General features: G+C 38.2%; 1 protein-coding gene across 2 annotated transcripts in view; it reads right to left on the bottom strand.

The window, feature by feature from the left end:
* Sybu (syntabulin) overlaps positions 1–26,251 on the bottom strand; it is a 67,989-nt gene that overhangs the window by 29,155 nt on the left and 12,583 nt on the right. For both annotated transcript variants that reach the window (XM_071602422.1, XM_027947223.3), the window contains one exon: positions 18,145–18,342. In XM_071602422.1, the coding sequence (XP_071458523.1) occupies positions 18,145–18,342 (198 nt within the window). The remainder of the gene's footprint in view (positions 1–18,144; positions 18,343–26,251) is intronic.

Below are 26,251 nucleotides of genomic sequence, written 5' to 3'. Positions count from 1 at the left end.
AGGGGTCTATGTTTTCAATATGTCACTACAAATTGTGGTCAGCTGTTGCACCCTGTCTCTTGTCCAAAACCCTCATCACTTCTTATCCACAGTTACTGAAACAGCTCACACTGTGCCCAGCTGCTGGGTGGCTCTGAGCACTTTGTCTTCTATACAGCTCCAGAGCATAAATCTCATTAGATGACTCCCTTGTTAAAACCCTTCAATGGGCTTGTGTGTCCTTAAGACAAAGTCCAAACTCCTTAGCTTGATTCACAAGACCTTTACAAGCTCTTTGGCTCCTGAGACACTCTGGCCAGCAAAGCCGTTTCCTAAGGGTAGCACCAGTCTCTAGCTGCCCAGTTTTCACACATACCCCTCCAACAATATTATTTTCTTTTTCTCTGGACCTGGCTAACTATACTAACTTGCTCATCACCATTCAGTTCAGCCTTGACCTTCAGTTTCCTCAGCAATGGATTAGATGCCCCTCCTTTATGCACTCACCTCACCCAGAATTCAACAAGAGTTTCTCACATTGGATTGTAAATTGCCTATTTGCTTTAACACATGTTCAATATCTACCCCAGAGACTAATGCGGGATTTAGCACAAAGTAGGTGCTGTTGCCTTCAAAGATTTCATGGCCTTAAAGTTTCACCCTTGGCAATCAGTGATGTCTCCTGGAAGGGGCCTTAACCGAGTTACCTTCCTCCTTCTCCTATTCCCCCTTTAGGGGAGCCAACAGACTGATGTTATTTACGATAAATTAGGATCAAAATATTCCCCCATTCCTATCCTCACCCCATATGCTTAAGTCTCTTAAAACTCAAGGTTTCAGCCCAGGATACGATCATGTAAAAAACAAGCAGACCAGGAAGACTTCTGTCTTGTGCATCACTGCACCCATGAGCCAAGTACAGTGCTGTGGACTCAGAATAATTACTTAATGAGTGAGAGAAGAAAGGTTCTGAAAGGACCTGCAGATATGATTGTGGAAACAGTGTCACCAACTTTTGAGAAATCACAAAGAAAGAGGTAGCAGGTTGGAAATGGGACCAAAAAAATATGCAGGGTTCTACAGAGAAGAATAAATTCTGAAAAACCACAATTGCTATGTGTGATGTTGATCACCAGTGAAGTGTAGAAAAAGTCCTTTAGTAAGGCAAGAAAGAGCCAGCAGGAGTTCACTGAGAGCCATATACAATAAAACAATTCTCACATCCTTTTCTGACAGAGTTATGATTGCCATGTAACTCTCATATCTGGAATTCAGTAGACATTTAATACAAACATTCAGGATACTCTTACAAACAAAGCTGACATGTGTGCACTGGGTGATAGCACAGTTCAGTACCCAAAGGATGCTGACTAATGGACTGCCTGTCAACCTCGAGGGAAATCGCTAGTAATGTGTCGCCCAGCTCTGTCCCTGCCCTTATCCCACTTAACATGCTTAATTAATGACGTGAAAGAAAACACGGAAGGCATGGTGCTGACAGCAGACTACAGATTACTCAAACCTTGAAGGGATAATGAATACGATGGATGACAGAGTCAGATAACAATGCTGCTAGCCACTGTGCACTCAGAGCCGACTCTGTCCAGAATGCTACACCTGCTATTTCCTTTCATTCTTCCTCCCAAAGACACACAGGTTAAAGATGAGGAAGCTCAGCTTCTGAGGGGGCGATGGGACTCGTCCCAAGCCACAGAGCTAGCCAACAGCAGAGTTGAAGCAACTGACTGCAAAGCCTAGTTTCTTCTTTGCCCTCTCTGCTTGGTACCTTGTAATCAAACATCACAAAGATCTAAGAACTGGAAATGAAGATGGTAACATTCAAGTTGGACCACTGCCTGTGGGCGCTGAGGCTTCCAGGCACTAAGGCTCTGCATAGGGGAGGGACAGGGAGAAACACAATTCCAGTGCTCAGGATCCTGCAGGAGGAGCTGAGCTACACCAACAGTGTAGCTACAAGAATATGAAGAGTACAATTACTCTTGGCTTACATGACAGCAAGAGGACAAAGGGACGTTATCATGAGACAGAGCCACTTAAGATAGGCCTGGGGTACCAGGCAGGAAGTACCAAGTGTTGGGGTGTGGAAGGGAGCTGACCTCAGGTGAAAGGGATGGCATAAACCAAAACATGGAGGAAGGGAGGCACAGAGCAGAGTCACTCCTGTGTCTGGATGGAGTCCTGGAATCAGATGGGAGCATGGAGCCCAAAGAGTGAGAAAGTTAAAAAATGTGAAACCTATGCAATGGCCATGGTGGGTGGGGAGCACGCCATTGTGAAGGCCAGAGGGGGCCAGGATGAGTTTCAAACGGGGTGAACCAAGTGGTGCTTTTCAAAGAAATTGTGACAGCAACATCTGGAGGAGAGGATGGAGGCTGGACAGCAATTCTAGTGATGGTCAGAGTTAGGAGACATGTCACATGCAAGTGGGAAAGAGACCTGACCGGGCAGTCCATTTCCACATAGATTGTACGTTCCCAAAATTGTACAGGTTCAAAATCTTGTAGAACTCCAGACAAACAAAAGAGTTCAAAACAGGAAATGTGTGAAGCAAGTTAAACATTAAAAATGCCTTTATCTTGGGCTACACACTTGGGTGCAGTGCTACCCACATAAAAGAACAATCAAATGTATGTGAAAAAATGTATGTTTTCCACACAACAAAGAGCAAGAAAAAAAAGGAATTATCTCAATCAAATGGAGGAAAAAAAAAACTCTTCTTCATGTGACCTAAAGAATTTCTTAGAAAATAATAATAATAATAATCTGATCCGCCACGATGGATATTGGATTTAGCCCTGTGTAATCTTTAATATGATTCTTTTTTGCAAGCGCAAATGTCAATAAAGTAAGACAAATAAGCTGGGTAAAATCTGGCAATTTCAGACATCTGTTCAGATTGTGAGAATAAAAGCAAATGGAGAAATGGAAGACCTAGTGTGTTTTGTTTTAATTCTGACATGTGTTCAAAGAACTAAAGTGGGAATGGGATGCGATAAATAAAATCACAGGGAAATGTTTCCAGTGAAAGGCCTGGCCACACAACAGGAAGGTTTCTGGGCAGGGCACAGGCTCAGGAAAGCAGGTGCAAGGCAGGTGGGGCAGCTCCTGCACTCCTGCCTGAAGTCCTGTTCAAAGGTCCAGCAAGCCCAGCACTTCCTGGAGGGGACCTGTACCTGGTATGCTGTGCTCCCACTTCAGCCCCCCTTCTGGAGCTGGAGAGGTGGCCAAGGAGATATGGGGTGTTTCACCTTTAATAATGAGCACCAGAATTCACATCACACCATTGTCTGTCAACTGAAAATTATTCCAACTCTCAAGTCTCTGAACAAAATGTTTTGAACTTTCCTTTCTACCCAGTCCCCTCCCCAAAGCTCTCTATTTGTCCTAATGTGGTGGACAGCACCTAAAAAGAATGGAGTGCACTCACAATTCCACTGTTCTCTGCACACAGCCTGGGCTCTTCACTTCTATGGGCCCGTTTAATGGAACCTTCCCCATAATCTCAACTCCCAGTGAAGTTTGGCACTGTGCACACGTTCCCAGGCCAACCCTTTGCTTGCTCAGTCACTTGGCCCCACCCCCGTGCAAGTTAACTTTTAAATTCAAGTGTACTCAATGTTCTCTATTTTCTCCTTCTCTCCCCACCCCACAATGTCCTATGAAAAACCAAAATGAAATAGCAAAGCAAAGCAGAGTCTTGCAAGCTAATTAAGGCCACTCTCATTAGGATGACTGGAGAGTGTTTGCACGGCAGTAAAAAGGAGATAAGTAGGCTTTGGAAATGTTAGTATGAAAATATCCCCAAACAGGTAAATAAATATGTGAACAATTTCTGTATAGATTTATAAACACTTGATGAGATAAAATCAGCTAGGCTCAAAAGTAACAAGTCCACTAAAGTTGGATTTCAATTCCACCTTGTCATACAGGTATTTTCTACTCACTTACAAACATCTCTTGAGGACCTACTAAGTGAGGGGCACAGTGCTAAAGAAAACATGACTCTGGGCTTTAAAATGTTACCCTTGTGTTCCACCATATTTTTAGGGGTACATAAGAAGAAAATTATTCTTAAAGGAAATGATAAAACACCATTTCCATATAGTGTTTTTTTTTTTCCCCTTGGGGGAGGCACAGAAAGGGATGTGAGCACACGGGCAGCTTTGGTGGTGGCAACACTGAATGTGCAAGGCTGGCTCACAAGTGCCTGCTTCATGAGTCCGGCCTACGCAGGTGTCACATGCACTCTCTTTATGCATCACATTATATGTAATATATTTTAACCAAAAAATGGAAGCCATGAAAGTGAACTGAAAACAAAAGATAATAAAGAGAAAAAGAAAAGAAGGAGAAAGAAAAGCAAAACATAGTTGTTGTCCTAGAAAAGTTCACATCCTGGTAGAGAGCCATCTAAACACTAATTATAAATGTAACAGAGACCACAATTGAATTAAAAAGAAAAAACAAAACCCTCTTAGGGCCTACATAGTATTTTTGTTAACAACAATAGTATGTCAAGGTCAATCCCCAAGTGTCTCTGCACTTAAAGATCTGGTTTTACTCTTTGTGTCAATATTATATTATGCTCCCTGGAGCCTTCACAGACCCCACCCACCCCCGGTCTGGTTATATGGTCTCCCTCTATACTCTCATGGGACCCTGTACCTCCCTCAGAAACACATCACACATATACAAGGATCCCTATTTACTCTTGTATCCCAGGGGCCAGCTCATCAATAAATACTTGTGGAAAAATACAAATGAGTAGCATTACTGGATTCAGTTCTGTTGAATGGTGGCTGAGACTGATGAGAAAAGGAAGGGTGGAGATGCTGAACTGGAGAATCCCAGGCAAACCTTAAGAATGACCCAGCTTTGGGTAGGCAAAGCCCTTTACCATCCCTCTTCTCTGGGCTTAACAGCACCAGATGATGGCACTATCTGTAGATTCTAGACCATCATGTGTGAATGAGTGCTGCTAAGCTTGCGGCTGGGATCCCTCACTTCCTCCACTAATGAATAGGAGAGAAGCAATGCCGGTCAGGTTGTAGCGTAGTATCAGGTGTAGGCATAACCTCCCTCTCTCAAGAACCTCGGCAGAAATCAGATCTTCCTGGCAGAGGCTTGCAGAGACCCCCTATCCCAGCCTCAGAGGTGAGCCCAAGGAGCTCAAAGACTCAGGAAGATCCAGTTTTCCTGAACAATGTTACTGCTGCAAAAGACAAGGGAGCATCCAAAGTCCCCCTGATGAAAAAAAAAGGATTCAGCAAATAGAATTGTAAGTAGACACTTAACAAAGCTCCCTGGAGGTCAACAAAAGGATATGACCCAAAATTCATGACAGCAGCACCCAGTACCTAACAAACACTTAACAAATTGTGCACGATCGCAGCATGCAGATGCATGACCAATAACAATGGAAAGGAAAGTAGGGCATTATTCTGGTCACAGGCCAGGAGAATATAAATATAAGATCACTACGTTAGTGGAGATGCCAGTAAGGATTTATTTTTGCCTTGAAACATTAGGAAGAAAGGCTTATTCTAACTAGATCATCTAAGTGATACTGCATATGAAATTATTCTCAATAAAATACATTCAGCATGTGTGGACTGTCACTGATTCCAAGTTCCCAACCTCTAGAGGCTTCATTTAAAACGACATCCTAAAAATGCACACCCCCCTTCAACTCCCTGCCTTTCCCATTCAAGTGAGTTGGTATCATCCTTCTTGTCCATGCCATGTTCTTTCCAGGGAAAACAGATGGAAAGAAGAGAATGTGTCATAATGAAGTGGGAAATGAAAATGACATTAAAATAAAAATAAAGCTGTAAAATGTAATCTAGGTCAACTCTTCATGCACTGTAAAATTAGTACCAGCAGGCTCTGCACATGTGGCATTGGTCTTTATATTTTTTGGCTTGGATGTCACACAGGATTAGTGCAAAAGGAAAAATCCCAGCATGGGGCCTATTTTTAAACAGATTAATCAATCATTTCCCATCTCTTCCTCTCCCATCATTCCCCAAACTTTCACTCAATGAAATTAACCTTTTAAAAAAAATACATCATGGACTGCACTCTGAACAGAAATCCTTTCTGAAAAGGAAGTGAGCTTAAAATTTTGAACCCAGATTTTAATTGCTACATTTCCAATTCTATAAATAGTAACTAGCATTATTCTATGGCCTAGCTTCTTTTATCCTACAGATCTACTGTGGTATCCTCCACATCCATTGTTAGTGACAACAAAAGTAACTGATGAACATTTTATTACACACACACACACACACACACACACACGTGCGCGCGCACGCACACGCACACAGACATTTAGCAAAACAAAGCTGCACATTTGAAAAAGAGAAAAAATACTGAATATTTCACTTTCTATTAACTATATTCTCATGCATTTGAATCCCATAATTCCATTAAAAATGCCAAGTATATGTAGGTTCTTAGTAATTTATTTAATATAAAATTTAATAGGCTGGAAAAAAATCAATTTAACTGTTCAAGCTATTAACTAAAACCTCCACTGACATCTGTGCATTGTAAAAATGATGACCATCATCATCATTTATGCTTAAGGTAATCATAATACAGTAGCAGCTAAAATGTATATCGTGCCATGGATTATGTCATTGAATTTTTCAAAGCAGTCTTTTCTAACAGGTACTATTTGTATCTGCACTATACAGATGAGGGAACAATTTTAGAGAGGAGAGAAAGAAATTTTGAGGTAGAATAAAAATCCCAACTATCCAGGTTTTCAAAGACATGAGGAACAAGAAGATTCAACAGAAACTTTGAGAAAGAAATATAGGGCCTTAGACTATGAATGAGATGAAAACTTTGGGGGAAATGTCATGGACATTGTTTCCAGTCTTCAAAACCATGATCTCTAGAGAAACCGATCACGTATCCGTGTTTGTTCATTACACTCCACCAATGATGAATCTTATATTTATAAAATACTAAAGCAATGACCTAAAGTTTGGTCCCTGTGATAAAATCAGGAACAAAGTCATCATTGGTACAGTCACATTTTCATCATTTGGAGCAATGAAAACTGAGCCATGACTAACTGTTGGAAAATATGACATTGAACAGTTTCTCCTTTGCTTGGATGGACATGAGCATAGAAAAGAGAGGAAATTTATAATCTAATATAGTGTTTTGTGCTCACTGTTTTACATGATTAAAAGCGAATCTCTTATACCTATCTAGATAGTCCATGTTCTAATTTTTGTTTGGAGGTGGCTAGATGCTGGTTATCTCCTGTGGACAGTGTAAAAAAAATCTTAATTTTATACAATTTGAAGGTTATTGAACTAGAGTTGAAGTTATCATATACAGAGTCTTTCTTGTGTTTCTATTAATTAATTCTAATACCACAGGCATTAATCATTTTCCCAGCAGATGAAAAGCCCTTTAAGGTGACACATGTGTTTTACAACATTGGGAACCCAATCCTTATGCTCTTGGAATGTACAGGAAAGTGGAAGTGTTAAAGCAAATAAGCTAATACAAATAAAAATCTTCCACATCCTAATTCCATGGGCATGAAGAGTTTCAAATTTTCTACTGGAGGCCATGTGAGTAAAGTAAATTAAAACGGGTCAGAGAGATGTGCTCTGAATAATTTTCAGGGTGAACCAGCGGACATGGCATTCCTTTTTGTAATCACATGAGCAGGTCCTCTCTTGATAATAAATACATCACGTCCCAGCCTACACAGAGGCCCACTGCAAACTGTGTGCAGTGCCAGTTAGCATTAATTATAGCTGTGCTCATCTTTTCCCTGAACACACAACTGGGAAGGCCATGCTTGGTATTTACAAATGCAACATGCAATGCTCCAGGGTGAGAAGTGCATATAAAATATAACCGTCTACATGGTGTGTGTGTGTGTGTGTGTGTGTGTGTGAGAGAGAGAGAGAGAGAGAGAGACAGAGAGAGAGAGAGAGAGAAATGACATATACAGACTCACAAACTACCAGGAATATCTAAAACAATACATGTGTGCATTTTGAAAAGTTTAGTTAGTTATTGGCACTGCATTCAGAATATCTAAAAGGTGGAGCTGAAATTTTGTTTTTAGTATACATTTTTAGCCTACTATAACTAACTTCTCTCTCTCTCTCTCTCTCTCTCTCTCTCTCTCTCTCACACACACACACACACACACACACATAGAGCATATCCTCAGTGATCCAATGTAATTATTTACTTACTGTGACTAATACTACTTACTTAGAAGGTAAGCTCCGTAGACTTTCATGGCAAACACTGCCTCTGCAAACAGCCTCCCACCACAGGCTGGGGTATGTCTTTTGCAGAAATACAGTGTGTGCAGCTCATCTCTCTGTAGAGTACAGTCTCAGAGTGGGGTATCCATGGAGACCGAGCCTCCTGCATGTGCAGGGCAAGGAAGTTACTCTGCTGGGCACCATAGCAACAGGAGGCAGAGGGAGAGCAGACCTATCAGGGAACAGCACAGGGCCTTCTCCCTGGTGACTGCAGCATTTCAAATGAAACCATTGCCCTCATGAATGGACACAAAGCATCTGAAGAAATACCAAACTGTCAAATAGAAGCAAATGCCTACACAACAGTCAAGACTAATCTTTTGATAATACTGGAACAAAACAATTTTTCCATATTATAATATCCCCATGAGCAAGTAAGATATTACATAAAAACTCCACACATCCCTAAATTTAATGGCAAGCATGTGACATTTTGAGGAAAATGCTTGTGTACTTCTTGAATTCCAGCTATTTAAATATGCAAGGCACTTTCCAGCAGTGCCTGGAAGAGAGGAAGAGGGCAGAACCGGTTGTTCTGAGAAGAGAAAATGGAGTCCAGGGCTCTCTGGGACATCAGTAGGTGCCATCCTTCCAATAGGAGCTCTCTCAAGTAAACATACTTATTTACATACTTATTAAGCTTCCACCCAAACCGTCCATCATATCAGAATAATTCTTACCAATAAGGAACCAGAGATAAAATAGGCCCCATGTAGGTGGGACAGTAAGTGATCATCCCAATGACTTAAAAGGTGTGCCATTTGTAAACTTTCCTCCTTTCTCCTTTTACAATGACATGAAAGTGATTAGTCATTGAGAACAGACTATATAACAGGCCAATACTGTCACTATAAATAGTCACCTGTCAAATGCTGAGACTGATTATTTGCAAAGACAGAGGATTTCTATTTTTTACCTCTCAGTGTTGTATAGTAAATACATGGTGCATATATGACAATATATAACCAATATCTTTTATGAATACTGCAGCAATGGGAAAAAGCTAAGTATTAATTATTTTCCATATTAAAGAAAAAGAGAAAACACTTTCTTACATTACAGATTACACTCTCCCTCCCACTAACCCTTTCCCCAACTGCTTCTGAGATGACCTGGTCCACCCTACCTCTATGTCTAAATGTAAGATGAGTACTTCTCCTTGCACAATTACCTCTCAGCAAAGAAGAAATCTCCTTATATTAGAGTCTTTTCAAAGCCTCTCATTTTAGGGCTGTTTCATAATTACCTTCTTTGAACAAAAAGTGCCATTCAAAAAAGACATGTCAGTCTGAACTGGCTTCTATCTGTGATACTTTTGGCTGCCTTCAAAAGCCAACCAATGGGATTATTTCAAATGAAACAGAGAAATTCAAAAGCAGTTTTTCTAATTATTCCTAAGGTATGACTCCTCCATGGGTTTAAAGATCCCTTTAAATAGTAACACAGTCAGTGGTTAAGCTGTAGAGATCACAAAACCCTATATCCCTTGCTATCTGGACTCAGGAACAGAATAGCTCTGGAGAGAGAGAGAGAGAGATAATTATCTACATCTACAGGATAACAGAAAAGCCAGCTGTCCCAGGCTATGCAGTGGATGCAGTGACAGCCTGCTGGCTGTTCACTAATGTCTACCTCCACTCTCCCCCTCTTCTATAATAACAGGTGCCCGTTTGACTAGGATGTCCTGGGATATAATTAGAAACGACATGTGGCACTTCTTCATCCTGACCTTAAAATGACCAGAGTGTCCCCTGGTCCCTCTCCCCTGCTTTCTTATAGGCAGATGAGAGCCACTCTGGTCCCACAAGAGGTAGCCAAGTTGTAAGGAGGCAGAGCTGCCTATCAACCTGGATCACCCAAATGTGGTATATTGCAAGAGACAATCATCTGTCTAGTTTTAACTTCTATTTTGGAGTCTATTTGTTACAGTAACTTAGCCCATACCCTCCTGGCTGGCTTGACCAATGAGAGAGACATGGATTCAAAATTGCTTTATCTCAAACAATCTGGGTAGAAGTGAAGATGATTTACCCTGGAAAAGTCAGATGAATTAACAAGTCACTCTAGAGAGAGAAAGACTGATTAAAACTTTTAAATGAAAAATGCATAAAAGCAATGTTTCTAAATTAATAATAGAGTACAAACATATTTAACTAAAATTACAAGTTAAAAAAAAAAAAAACATTGGATATTGATATCTCATCCATACTGCAAAAGGCTTACTGGAGTTAGCAAATAAACATTTCTAGTCTCATTAGGAAAATGGGAGTCATGTGCTGTCATGTGAACTGCATCTCTATCCTTTCCTGTCTCCTCTGCCTCCATCCTAGGATAAGCCTTTCAATTTAATGTCCTTCTGCCAGGTTCACTTCTTGACAATTCAAGCATCAAAAAGTCATCAGAGAGATCTCAAAACATACATCAAATCATTTTTTTCCCTCTTATAAAAAAAACCCTTGTGGCCTCCCATTACTTTGACAATACAGACTTCATCTGCTCCTCCTCTTTCCCTTCTTAACTCACTGCTTTGCCTACCACCTGTGCATCCCCTGAGCCCTCTCGGAGCCTGAGGTTCTCAGCTCAGATGTCATCTCCCCAGGCATTTCCCTGCCCCAGCTCTCTATTGCATGACTTTGTTTCATCTGTCACTATCTGAACTTGCTTGCGTGCTTATGCACCAGGCATCTCCCGTCAAAGGCAGGCACCATAAGAACAGGCATCTTGTCTGTTTTTTCACTCCTATATCCTTCATGCCTGGAACAACGCTGTTAGCACACTGCAATGCTTACTAAATTTTTGAATGAATGAACAAAACTGCTAAGTACACAGTGGAGATTCAAACCTACTTTAACAGAAACTCTTCTTAACGACATGGTCAAGTGAAGGTTCCCTTTCCATTAGATTCTTGCAATGCTACAAACATTCCAGTCTATGCTTCTTGGAATGCAAGCCTTTTGCAGCTATGTTCCTGAAGTGTTATCTCGTTAAACTGTGGCCTACGTTCATGTGATTTACTGACACCCTTGGCTGCTATCATATACCAGCTTAGGTGGTAGAAGAATTTAACTCAATGAATTAACCAATGGTACATGCTACACTGTTCATCACATAACTTCTTTGTCGGTAACCCTAGAGTCCACCCAATGCCACACAACAAATCATACCAGCCAAGAAGACAAAGAAGTCAGGGCATTCATCTCTTTGGCTCCTTCTCTGCCAGTGGTTGTGTTCCTCTTCCCAAGTCCTTCATATATGGCCACCTTTGGGTTCTAGGTAACATGACCCTTCTCTACTCCCTTCTGCATTCTGGAATGGCTCCAAGCTATTTCCAGGCTCTAGTATTTCACCATACCATGCTGGATCCCTCAACCACACCCAGGGCTTGGCAGAATGCTCCTTGATTTTGGTGTTGGCCCATGGTGGGTCAGGGGAAGCCCAAACTAAAGCATCTATTTGCATAATTTACACATGAAAGACATTTCCAGGTTTTATTTCTGTTGTGCTGAAATACAACACCCTCAATGGTGGGTGTGTGGTTTACTGGCCTTCCACTGTGCATAAGTGACTTATAATGCTTCCTTCCTACCACATTAGAGTACTCAGTGAGCCTTTGGCAGGCCCCCACATCAGTGGCTATGAACACTGTACATGTAATAAATCCCAGTAGACCTGGGATTTGGATGGCAGTTACCTCTGGAAGTGGAGGATTATGATTTGCTAATTCTTAGAGAAATCCATTAAGGTCCATTTGTTACCATTACTTGATTGGATGCATCATCAAAAACCCAGATGTGAGAAAAAGGCATGAAAACAAACACATAAACCTGCCATAAGGACAGCTTTGTTTTACTGTTTTGGTTCCTGTTAAGGAGAAGTGATAACTGTCTACCATAAAACATATCTGCTATATTCTGTCTGAACATTCTTTCTCTCAGGGTGAAAGAAAATTTCAGAGATCTATTTCAGTATCAGTGCAAAAGCTCTCACTCGACAAAGTCTAATGATCTTCCTTTAAGAAAGTATTCATGACATGAAGGGGAGCAGGTGAAACATTTGTGATGAGTAGAAAAAGGACTAGTTCATGATCAAGTGGAAATCACTGAGGACCTTACATTGATCTCCATGTTCTCATGTTCATTTTACTGACCTGCTTTTGGAGAGCCTTAAGTATTCAACTTTCTGTACTTCCTTGAAGTTACATCGAGTCTCATTAATTTTGTTATTAGCAACAGCCAGCATAATCTACAAATAGACTCTTATCAGCTAATTTATAAGACTTCATAGGAATTTTTAGGGCTCTACCAACATTAAAGAAAAATAATTCATGTTTTTTATCAGCCACATCTTTCTTAATTTTTACACATCCTTACTGCAACTATAATTAATTCTTTGAAGGTGGGTCTTACAATTATTGCACGCTTAAGAGTTACGGGCAAGATTGCGCTATTTAAACTCCATTTATAGGATGTGTGACCTTGGATGGTTACTAAATCTATTTGTGCCTCAGTTTCTCCATCTATAAAATGGGGCTAATTATGTCCCTTTTTCACATCAATGTTAGAATGAAATGAGTTAAGCGCTTGGAATTTTGCCTGGGACAGCTAGTTCTCAATAACTATTGACTAAAAAAAATCATTTGTCAAGAGTGTTTTCCTAGCCCACAATTACATCTAATATATCCTTCTAAATATTTTCATTAGGTTTTCAGTATCTGAAAGTGTTGGCAGCTTATATTTGCGGCTGGGCTTTGTTGCTAGAAGACTTGCTGATAACTACTGAGCTATTAAAAAAAATGATAGCTTCCCAAAGAATATAGAAAGTTTTCATAACCAAAATCTTCCTTTTAGCATCAAATTCTTATTTTTTTCACTTTATGGAAATATTTTTAAATGTGTAAGACATTTTTCTGCTTTCATAGACAGCATTTTCTTGCAATTCCACCGTCACAATGATTCTGTCTGCTTTTACATCAATACTGCACTAAATGCTACCAAGTATTTGAAGCTAGTAATGGCCTATAACACTGAAAAGGCCACTAGGCTTTTTAGTGGTCTTTCATTTGCTCTTTCCTACTTTCCCATCTCTGGGCGCACTGTCAAGCCTTCAGCTGTCAATTTGCACTTGGGTCATTGTGTCCTCCTTTATCAAGTAGTCCTCATTTTATGTGAGCTGGGCTAACATGACATGCTAGAATTTTATTTCAAATAAACTTTAAGTCTTGGATGAGGGTTTTAGGAGTTTTTATGTAAATAAGGCGCATGGAATTTGTTACATCTTTATTAAGAACTATAAATGGCCCTCGCTGCCATATAGTGAGGAATTAATCTCTTTCAAAGTCTTTTCAACAATCCAGTTTACTGATGCAGAGCACAAAGTTTCAACACACACACACACACACACACACACACAAGCAGCTAAAGATCACACAGTAATAAGGTGTACACACTCTACCTAGTGTGTACAACTACAGTCTGGCCCCCTCTCCCCTAGTGCAGACCCTTCCCTGCAGGCGGAACAGGTTGGGCAACCTGGGGAACAACTGTGGAAGGTTAGGCGCTAAATTCTCCTTGAACTATTCTAGGCAGCTCACATTATTACAAGAATAAGCTGTTGTTTTATTACACACAACTAACTTTGAAGTAATGAACTAACTTTGAAATAATGCTCTTGATAAGAACAGAAACATCTGTGGGCTGTGTGTGAAAGAGGCTCTATCAAGGGACCCAGTGCTGATTAATCACTAACCTAGTTGGTGCCTTCTGAGTTTTCTAGCAAATGCCTCTCAATGTGGGAAACCTTTTTTTCTTTTTTTAAAGTAACCAATCCCTGGCTATTGTTGTGAGGTTATTATGATTCAGCTTGGCCAGGTCTCCAATTTCAATAGCCTGGGTGGTGTCTGATAACAAGGGAATACTAACTTTGTTTGAATGCTAAGGAGATACAGTGACATCTTTCAAATGCAGATTTCAACATTTCAGTTTCTGAAAGTGGATTTCAGTTAAATTATAGTGACCCTAACCATGTGCTCTTTCCTGATCTCCTTAATCACCTCCAGTGGTGTTTTGACTTTCACGTTTTTTAAATTATTTGTTTAAATTGTGTAATTGTTCCTCCACCCTTCCAACTAGCCTTGAGCACAAAGAATTTAATGCTTCTATTTGTAAAACAATGACAGTGGATTCTTTTCTTTCCTGGGTTAAGATACTCTGTAAGTAATAAATCAAGCAAGAAAGTTGGCTCAGTATTGTCACTTCATGTACTAGAGCAGTAATCCAATTAGGACTTTCATTTCTGGTTAAAAAGTTTCATCAGGAAACTGACTACAAACTGATATTAGCAGAGCACCCCAGGGGAAGAAATGTCACCATCCAGGACTCCTCAAAAAGTACCTCCCTGGAAAGCCTTCCTTCCTTTTCTGTTAATCTGTAGGATTCCTCAGGATTTATTTTACAGTATTCTTCCTTAAATTACAAGCTTCCTAAAGGCAGGATGATGACAAGGTCATTCCTGCCCCCTCTTCCCCAAGTACCTCTCACATTCAATCTAATTCCTTAAAAGGGAGGAACTGTGGAATAAAGTTGACCAAATTATGATGTGTGTGTATGTGTGTGTGTGTGTATACATACACTACAGTGAATTCCACCTTTAGGCACATCTATAAAGCACAATTTAAATAAATAGAAGGAGCCAGTAGAGAGGAGGAAAGGGAACAGTTGGGGGTGGGGAGAAGGAAGGGAAAGAAGAAGCACTGGAGGCTGAAATGGAGCAAATTATATTCCATACGTACACGAATATGTCAAAATGCGCTCCATTACTATGTATAACTATAATGCACTGATAACAACATTAAAAATTCAACTATAAATAAAAATCAGAGATGATGGCTTTCTGATTGTATAATTCAAGTCAAGGGCCTGTTTTCAGTTACCTGATCTGTTTTCAATTACATTTTTTTTCCGTTTGAGCTTCTAAAAAATTATTGGCTGTAAATATGCAAAAAAAAAAAAAAAAAAAAAAAAACCCTAATCCCTTGCACAAAGTACACACTGTGTTTCCCAGTAAGTTTTTATTGGACACCTGCTTTATATTGACACGAAATTAGGCTCTGGAGATTCTGCCTTGAATGTGTTGCTGAATTATGGATAAAAGGAAAACACAAAGCCATCACCCAACTGGACTGTAGGAATGTTTTTCTTTGCTCCTTGTTGGCAATTTTTAATTAAATCTGCATAGGTATTAAGTGATAGAAGCCAAAATGACAGAAGGCTCACTGCCTGTAAGAAGTTTCCAGAAGGAGTTCCTGCCTGGTAGGAAGGGTTCACTGCTGTGTGCACCACAGGGCCCTGTTGGCAGGCACAGGATTGTTCATTGCTCAGCTCCCCTTTCCAAACCTTCCTAGCATCCTGTACCATATTTCCCTTCTCTTTATGCATAACAGACCCAGTGATCATTATTCACTATCTTACTGACCTCAGGGGCATTTCAATAACTCTTTTCTGAGGTGAACTGCAGTGTTCCAGAATCTAGAAAAATGGACCTAAAATTAAATGGGCTTTGGTTACTTAATGTTAAAGGGTCCCTAAGCACATGTATAAGAGCCACTAATTGCTTGCTAATTTTAATAAATTAGTATTGGTTTTAATGAGTCAGTTTATTTTTAAAAAGTGGAGCGCCCGCATGGAGAGCTGGAGGTCAGTCTTGACTGAGGGGAGGGGAGAGCTCAGGGCTGGGAGAAGGCTGTTTTTACCTGCAGCATTATCTTCTTGTGCTGTAATAGATTATGTCTCTGCATGTTAGAAATGCAGAGTCATCCAGGGGCCTCACTTCCAGAATTTCCTCTCTTCATATTTATTAGATCGACAGGCAAAGTTCAAAGAAGTATAGGTCACTGTGCAAAATTTTCTTAAATACAAAGAATTTACTGTACAGAATTGGGTCCTATTCCAAAGCTGTAGCAATGATGATGTGAGGAATTTTAGGCAACTAAGAAACTTAGTGGATCCCTTTACCTTGTACAAGTAAATAAAAAGTTTACCAGGTAAAAACTGCTTAGGCAGTATTTATGCCTATGAGCTATTAAATCAGAAACAGTTGATAAAAGGTTTGCCTTAGGCTCTGCCTTTGGGCAAGAAGCATTAAAACTAGGTTCAAAAATCTTAATAAATAAACCTCTCAAGTTAGTACATAATATTTTGTGCATATGGGCATCCCCCCACCCCATATCATAGACCCATAGTCCCGTGATGGGATTAATGGCTCTTTAAGAAGAAAGACTTGGGCTGGCACACTCGCTTCCTTGCCAAGGGATGCCCTCCTCTACATTATGATGGGAGGACCATCACAGATTTGAGCCCCTTGACCTTGATTCCCACTGTTCAAAACTGTAAGAAATAAATTTGTTTTTCCTTCTATACTACATAGTCTTAGATATTCTGTTATAGCAACACAAAATAGAGTAACACAAAGGTTATAATAAAAAAGACAGTAACAAGTATTAAGAAGGATTTTTAGAAACTGGAACCCTCATTTCCTTGCTGATAGGAAGGGAAATGGTTTAGCCATTTTGGAAAACAGTCTGGTGGTTCCTTGAAAAATTACACATATAGTTACCATATGATTCAGGAATCTCATACTTAAGAATATGCACAAGAGAACTAAAAAAAAAAAATTCATACAAAAGCTTCTACACCAAAATTCACAGCACCATTGCTCTTAATAGCTTAATGGCAGAAACAACCCCAATGTCCATCAAATCAAGAATGAATAAACAAATTGTGGTACACCATCACACTAAAGCAAGATGTTTAAATAGGGAAAGCAGGAAGTACTAGTAGGGAGGGGGTACAGGAGGACTCTCAATATTCTTCTCTCAATTTTTCTATAAACCTAAAATTGTTTTTATGAAAAGGCTATTTCTAAATGTGGACTACCCATACAACAGAATACTGTTCAAACATGAAGATAAACAAGCACTGATACATGCTACACTAGCTAACTTTGAAATCAATACAAGTGAAAGAAGCCGAACACAAAAAGCCACACAATGTATGATTCCATTTTTATGAAATGTTCAGAAGAGTCACATCTATCAAGACAGAGAAAATTAGTGGTTGCCAGGGACAGGCTGGGGCAGGGAGTGAGAATGAAGAGTGACTGTTAATAGGCAGGGGGTTTCATTTGGGGGTAGAAGAAAAGTTCTGGAGTTTGATAATGGTAATGTTGTACAATGGTTTTAATGGACTAAGGCCCACTAAGTTTTATATTTGAAATAGGTGAATTTTATGATATCTGGATTATATCTCAATTTTTAAAAAAGCCAGTTGAGCTGGGGTGCTGGCAAAAGTACGGCAGCCATGTTCCTTGAGAACACAAGATAATATTTTCATTTCTTGGATATAATTACATGACATTCTTTTGCTCATTGTTTCTTTCTTAAAAACTAAGGGTACCCCTTATACTTCGTCATACTCCTTTTTATCTTTTATATGCTATCACAGCTCCCCAATTGTGTATTATGCTTTTTCTTTTTCATAGTATTACAAAGCAAAGACAACTAGCAACTGTATTTTTCATGCAGTTTAAGTTTTTCTTTGAGATAAAATGACATTCTCTTTGGTTGACCAAAAGCAAGAGGAAGAATAATCCATTATGATATGCTGTGCACAGCAATTATTCAGGAAGCTCAAAAGCAGACAGACACTAACAACCAACAGAAAGGGACACAGGACAAAACCTTGCCCCATAAAATCATCTGTATGTGATTTTAGTTTCAAATGGAAAAATTGTTTCAGTTATATTACCCAGGTAAAATATGAAGAGTCGGTGCACTTACCTGGCTTTACAAAGCCTGACTTCGATTCCTTCTTATATCGGGCTGACTGGATGCTTCCCTCAACAACCATTCCAATGGTGCACTTCTTTCTGGTAAAGTCTTCATCACTTCCAGGGCAAAAGCCAATGGGGCTATTCCCAGTATCTGAGGGTGTCTTCACTGGTGATACTGACTGGCTACTAGGACAGCCTGTGTCATCTAGAGAACAGGGATCGATAAGGTTTTAATGAGGGCAGGAAATCAATGATGGCAGCGAGAAGCCATTCAGGGTACCAGGCACACACATGCACACCCCCGTGCAGTCACATGAACTCTGCTTAGAATGTCCACTTAGAACTGCTGTGGATGATACTCCTTGGATGACTTCATTTTTCTTTGTCATGCACATAACAAAAAAAAAATAGCATTTTAAGGTAATATTTACAGACAAAATCTTAATAAGTTTCTTGATCACAAATATTTCTGTAAAGCATTGTGAAAACTTAACTATATGTCTGTTTGAATATTCTTACATAGTGTAATTTTAGGTCCTATCTGTCCACATACTTTTGATGGGATTAGTAATGAAAAGTTCATCACGACAACTCAAGGTCACTCTTTTAGAGATGCTTGTGTTAGGAAAATAAAGTTCCTCCAATATTTTTGACCATACCTAGTGCTCGATCACAATGGTTCACCAATTGGCTAATAAAATTTGATACGTAAGACCGCTGCCTTTAGAAGTTCAGGGAAACAGGAAGAAGTGAGCCTGTTTTATCACATATGCCCTGCCAAAAATATATCAACCACATACATTGCTGTCTGGAATAAACTGGTAAATTGAAAATGATATTCAACTTAGAAACATTCCCTTAACTTTCAAGTGAGTGATTTTTATTACCAGGCTCATTATTTTCAGTTAATATGTGGGATATGAAGTGACCTGTATAGATGTTTATTAGGCAAACAGGAAATTCATACTGCTGACTCCTATAAACCCTTTCCATATTTATTCAAGTATTTATGATGGTTCGTTAATTCACTTATAATTGATGAGGAGGAACATATTAGAATTTAAAGCCAAAGAAGAATGACTTAAAAGTTTACCTACTCAACCTGGTCAGTCTGGGAGATTTTCATTACTAAATAATTATTATATGAAAATATTTTGATGCCCAAGCTACTATGGTAACTAATTAGTCAAAAGAATGAATAAAGATATGTAACACTGATCATTTTTAGCACTATTAAATTTTTATGAAGAGTAAGAGAACCAAAATAATTTGCCATCTATCAAAGACTATCTTCAGACCCAACAGCTGGAATAATGACAGAAACAGAACTAGGCCTGAATATGACAGAAACAGAACTAGGCCTGAATAAAACATACTCATTGCCTGAATTAAGCCTTGACTCCATCTGAATAGGAATTGCCATTGCTTCATTTTTGGCTTCTATTTCATTTTTTATTATGAAATATCCCAGTTCCTGGAACAAAGTGAACTTGGCACTAGTCAAATGAATTATTTTTCTCCGTTTATTTATTTATTTTTTTAACTTTTAGGCACATTAATATTCATGGGACCTCCATGGACTGTTTCTGGAAGCAAATGTGTTTGGCACATTGCTCGTGCCTCCTGCCTTTGCTGCTCCTTTAAACATGCTATGTTCTTCCTGGACCCCAAAGAAACAGCCATGTGCATGGAGTGATGAGACCCTCTGGGCTGCTCCTGCTCAGCTATTTCATCACTTACTGTCGGGGCCTTTCCTTTAGATTTGCATGTCCCCTGCTTCAACCCAAAGACAGAGCTCCTCTCTAACTGTGCAAAGTTGCTAATTACTCAGCCAGACTCAGCAATCTTACAAGGCTCAACAGGTCTGCACATCACTTCACAGAGACTCCCTGGATTCCTACCCTAAAGCAGATAAACTCAAATGACTGACGTCTAGTCATTTAAAATTACCAATTGCCTTTAAAATTATGCCCTTATGAGTCAGTTCCGTAAATTACTTACTTTGAAAGAGAGAGGGCCCAAATAAATAAAAATCTGTGATTCAGAATGTCTAACCTTAAAAGCCATTTTTCTTGAAAACCCTCAGATTTAATGGGACAAAATTAAACGATTTCCAGTTCTGAGAAACATTACTGAAAATGCTATTAAAGTAATGCTTTCAATATAGAAAAAAGCAATGTATTTTGTTTGGGTCTATTGACATTTTTCTGGAGTTAAATAAGAAAGAGTATGTACATGTCATGTTTTCAGTATAGTAATTTCAAGAATTAAGTGCTGGGATCTGGTTAAAAATTGACAATTGAAATTAGTTAGAATGGTGGCAGTATGAGGAGAGCAGCAGCATTTTTCACCTGGAGTGTGTGCCTCACCTGTCATGGGTGTTTACAGTCTGTATCTCCATGGCAGGGAATGAGAACATAAAAACCTAAATAAAGCTTGAACTACGGGTATTTCTTAAAGCACTTGAATCACTACAAAAACGTTTTTTTTTTTTTTTGTACCGGGAATTGAATCTACGGGCATTTAACCACTGAGCCACAAGCCCTTTTTATTTTGAGACAGGGTCTTGCTAAGTGGCTTAGGGCTTTCCTAAATTGCTAAGGCTGCCTTTGAATGTGTGATCCACCTGCTTCAGCCTCCTGCTGGGACTACATGAACATTTTTTAACTCTCTACTATTGTGCTTCATATTGAAGGAAAACATTAGTAATGTATGAAATGGTCTTTCGTTGACTGAAGAAATATGTATCAAGTTCTAGTACCAAAACAGCTCACAGGTATTGTACCCAGTCCCCATCATGATGGATCTCATAAAAAGCCAAGAAGAGTTGGTATATATCACTATCCATGTGCAGTTCTTAGAAAACTGGTAAGTCTATTAACCAAGAAAATCGATGAGTTCTCACAGCAACTTGGGATGTCTGCCTATGTTGTTTAATGGGATCAACACTATCAAAGGAATCTTGTTCAGAAAGGGAATAGCCATTAAGTTCATTAAGTTTCCTATTACAGAAGACACACTTTACATAAAAATAAGACCCCAGCACAGGCAGAGAGGTTCATGTCCCATAGTCATCTGGTTACCTGTGTCACCTGAGGGGTTTTACTCTGTGCAATACCAAAGAAGTGGTTATCTTGAGAATAAGTCTCTTTCAGGGCTCCTTCCCTGGTCTCCCTCTCTAGCTCTCATAATTCACCGCATAGGTGGGTGCTCACCAATAATTCAGAACACACTACTCCTTTTCAAAATTTGATGCAAATTTTCTCAGTTCACATTTACATCAAGATTCTAAGAATGGGAAAACCAAGCTGATGTTGCTTGGTTTTTCAGGTCTAATCTCACCAGGTGCTGAACTACATGTATTAAAGAGATAGAGTTATTAGACCTGCTTCCGTTCAACTCTCTGGGTGTGTCTCCTGTTTCCTGTTACAACCTTAACGTACACTTGGCCTGTGGAATCTACAGATTTGCAAACATGATATTTACAATTATAGCTTTTATATGTTAATGTAAAAATTTCTATTATGATAGAAATGATGGAACTATTTCTGGGAAGAAAATGGCAGAAATCCTGAAGGATCCATCCAAAAAGGATAGAATGTTTCACATTTCTGGAAGAATGCCTGAGGTAGGTAAGAACTCTCCATCTGGTTATGTCATGAGAGAAGCTTTGCTCCAAGACTCTTTAGGAAGAGAATATGAAGACTGTTGGTCTACTGGAGAGGGAGGAATTTAACACCCAATTCTCACATGGCCCTTATATAGTTGAGCTTCCACATTTCTTTCTCTATCATTCATGGGAAGTATAACTTTATTAAAAAGAAGCAGGACCAGTTTACATGATTTGCAAAGTGAGACTCATTTGTAAATTTGGAATAATTTCCCTCAGGTGTCAACTATTTCAATTCCCACTTAGATGGGTTGTGAATGGTCCCTAGTAGAACTTGGATAAAAATGACCTCATCAAGGCCATACTTAAAGATCACTTTCTACAGCAAAGGAGACTAATTTACATTTTGACTTCAACTGATATTCATAAATAGGTTATTTTGTTGTTCTTGTTATCTTTCTTAGAATCTATCAACACACAGAATTAGGAGTGAGTAGAAGGAATACTCATAGATCCAGGAAACTCAATAATTTGGGGCCTGTCTAAAGTACTGTAAGAAATACACCTGTGGAGTAGTTTGTACATTGTTATTAAGAAAATAAATTCTCAAGGACTCTAAAGTCATATGGGAAGAAACAATTGATTATTATAATTCTATGGATATTGTTAAAAATTGCTTTTTTAAAATAATCTTCTGTCTTTACAAGCTCTTTGAGAACAAGAGGAGTAGCTCAAATTGTACAATTATTAACAATTCCGAAAATGTGTCTAAGTACTTTCTGAATAATCTGAATCTTATTTTAAATATGCCAAAGGAATTTGCTAAATGAAAAGAACTTTAAAATCTTAAATTTTAACTTAATTTTACTATTATTAAATTAACACATTGTGAAGGAATCTAGAGTGCAGAAGAGTATCAACAAGTAAATAAAATAATAAATAGTATTTTACTATAATTGTGTTTCAGAAAACACTGAACAATTTATCATACTTCATTAGTCTTTTTGAGTGAGTGAATATGGTTTATTTGCCTGCTTGCTATTTGTTTTATCAAAATCTTAACATATATTATAGACAATTTCATTATTTTGTCATTGAACAATCCTCCGTAGAACTAGTTTGGTTAGTAAGGAAGAACCTAACATCAGGAACCAACCCAAAGGGGTCCTCATTAGCCAAAGATGGAATAATTTGAAGATGAAAAAATCATTAATGCAGATGACTGATAACCATCAGACATACTAAAAATCTATTGATTCATTTTGACACAAAAATAAAAAAAATAGAGTTGGGATTGTGGCTCAGTGGTAGAGCACTTGCCTGGCATGTGTGAACACTGGGTTCTATCTTCAGTACCACATAAAACAATAAAATAAAGGTATTGTGTCTACAATTAAATAATATTAAAAAATAAAATAAATACATAAAATGAGAAAGACTCTCTTCACTTCCCAAAACTCCCAATTCCCCAGATATCATTGGAAGTGATACTTTATGTTGATAACTATCAATTAAAAGGAAAAATTAGCATATTTCCTGATTGCAAAAAAGTGTTTCTATACAAATAGATTTAATTGAGTATAAGTGAAATCTTCCATTGTTTTTGGAAAGTTCTTCCTTACAGAAGCATCCAGGTTAATAAAAAGAGATGAAATAATAGAAATAGAAAATTACTACTTTGCAACCTCTAATGAAGTAATTGATTTAGGCAACAAAACATAATGGATGAAAAACCATTAGATAAAAGGCTCATCGAGAGCTTACAGTGCAGGGATCAGGCCTTCCCAAATGTACCCACAGAGTATTATCATTACCAATAGTGGGACATTTGATGGGATGTGAGAAAAAACCCACAGAACTCCTAATGAAGTATTCTCGAAACCAAAACCAAAACAAAACAAAACAAAATGACCCCAAATCTAATCAAGACTTTAAAGCTAAAGTCCATCTTACAAAAGACATGGAAAATAATGAGCTAAACAGGGGCTGGAAAACTGCAGCCTTCGGGTCAAGTCCAGAGGCTGCCTGCTTGTGCAAATAAAATATTGGAACACAGTCACACCCAGTACTTTTTATTGTCTATGGTGGCTTTTCTAGCAACAATGGCAGAGCTGAATAATTGCTAGAGGCTATGTGGCCAGTGGAATTGAAAATATTTACTATCTGCCCTTTGCAGAAAAAGTCTGCTGACCTCTGGGTTAAAATGATACCAAAAGGAAGGAATCAGACATTACTGACACAATTAAGGATATTTCCAAGTTCTCTACCACACCAAGGACTTATGTTAATTATGTCAGTAATTACAAAGGCACTGTGACTATACAAGAAAATATGTTTTTTGTTTGTTTTGGTTTTTTTGCTGCAGTACTGGAGATTGAACCAGGCCAACATGCTAGGCAACCCCTATACCACTAAACTACATCCTCAGACTGTGTATTCTTTTAAAATCAATGCATGTTGACATAGGTAGGCAGATGAAATGACATGATGTCTGGATATTTGCTTCAAAATGCCTCAGCAAAGGGTACAAAAAGGATAGATGTAGTAAATATAGTAATATCTCTCTATCGTTTAGCAATATTTCCCTATCATTTATTCTGGCTAAAGTGGATAATTAGCATATAGAGTTCATGTATTATTCTGATTTCTTAGTACATCTTAAAAAGTTTCAAAATATTTTATTTAATTTCTTAAAAATGTTATTTTAAATGAGTATCTATTTAAAATAGATAATGAACTTAAAATTTTAAAGACCAATTCCATCTCACAGGGTATTTGAGGTTTCCATTTTTCTTGCTATTATTAAAATTGGTTTAATAACATTTTATACATAAATCTTTGGTCAAATTTTTGATTAGCTCATAGAATGCATGTCTAGCAGAATTTCTAAACCTTCTAAGGAGTCTGAGACAACTTATAGTACTATTATTTTATGAGAGCACTCCATCTATTAAATTTCTGCCCGTAATAAACATTATTTTTTGTACTTTTCAAGTTAATAATTAAAAATGGATTTTTGATGCCCTAATTTGCATGGCTTTTAATTATGAGTGAAGCTGAATGTCTTTCATGTTTGTTGATTTCTTTTTTTACTTATTTTCTCAATTGCTCATGTCCTTAGTTTCCTATTTGGGTAATTAGGCTTTCTTAATGATGCATATGAAATCCTTTGTCATACTTTACCTAGTTTGCTGTTTACTTTTAACCTATTAAGATTGCCCAAAGTGTGTGCACATGTGTGTGGATATGTACTCTAAAATTTCCTGATACTCATTTGTCCAACAACTATACTATCTAACACATTTGTTGTCAATCTTGATGACCTAATTAAATTTTCTTGCACCAAACATATGAAAGAATAAAACACCAGGTTACAAAGAATACAAACAGAATACTTCTTAAAAGTCCAAGAAGCATCTCTAAACCTTCTGGTTCCCTTTTGAATTTAAATCTGAGTTCACTGGTTTTCCAAAATGTTGAACTAAACAATTCCAGAAGACACACTTAAAAATAACATCAGGCAGAGGAAAACGTGGTTTTGTGCCATAATGTCTTGAAACATTCAGTTATGGTTTGATGCTTGCTGTTCAATGTTCAGTTGCATAATTTAAGGGAAAAATCATTGCTATTTTAAGGAAACATTACTTTAAACTCTATGGAAGTCTAGTTGATTTTCATGAATAAAAGCAGTATTTATTGACAATGCATTCATTCAATAAATATTTATTAAATATGATGTACCATATGCTGCTATAAACATTATTCTTATTGTTTCAGATACTGGCTTTCTTAAAGATAGCTTGATGGATACAGATAAAACGCCAAAGATTAAATGTGGTCATGCAAAACTCTTACAATACATCATTCACATGCACTGGAAGGATCTAGGTAAGGTTAAAAAAAAATAACATTATTAAATACCTATCATGTGGCCCTCACACTAGTTTTTATCATACAATTTTAACAATGTGTTATAGTTGAGAAAACTGAGACTCAGGGAGGTTAAGAATTTCATGGGCACATAGCTACTAAGTAATTGACTCAGGACTCAAACTCGGATTTGTATGACAAAGTGCCTGTTTCTTTTTTTTTTTTTTTCCACCATCATAAGCTAGCTGTTTTAAAATTTTTTCTACTTGTGCTTATTCCAAGAGGAAACATCAGCAATTCTGAGAATGCTCAAATTAAAAACAGACAAAGGAAGCTATTAGAAAGAAGCCATCCCATAATAAGCAGACCACAAAAATCTGAGGCAAGAAACTCTTTCTGTTTAGGGTTCCTGCCTCAACACATGTAGCCATATGCACAGAATGCATACGTTTGCATTCTAAGTTGTCAAAAGCAGATTTGAACTTTCTATTTTTTTGCCTAATTTTAGCATCTGTTCATAGTGAGAACTCACAGGTCTACAAGGCTCTGTACTAATTTTGCTTCAGAATTACACAATATGTTACTAGCCAGTGGCCAAAACTATAAGAATTTCGTCCCTCCATTAATCCATGCA

This window comes from Marmota flaviventris, chromosome 15, assembly GCF_047511675.1.
Source record: "Marmota flaviventris isolate mMarFla1 chromosome 15, mMarFla1.hap1, whole genome shotgun sequence".
Lineage (NCBI taxonomy): Eukaryota > Metazoa > Chordata > Mammalia > Rodentia > Sciuridae > Marmota > Marmota flaviventris.
The sequence above is the reverse complement of the archived record's forward strand: the minus strand, read 5'-3'. Positions and strand labels throughout refer to the sequence as shown.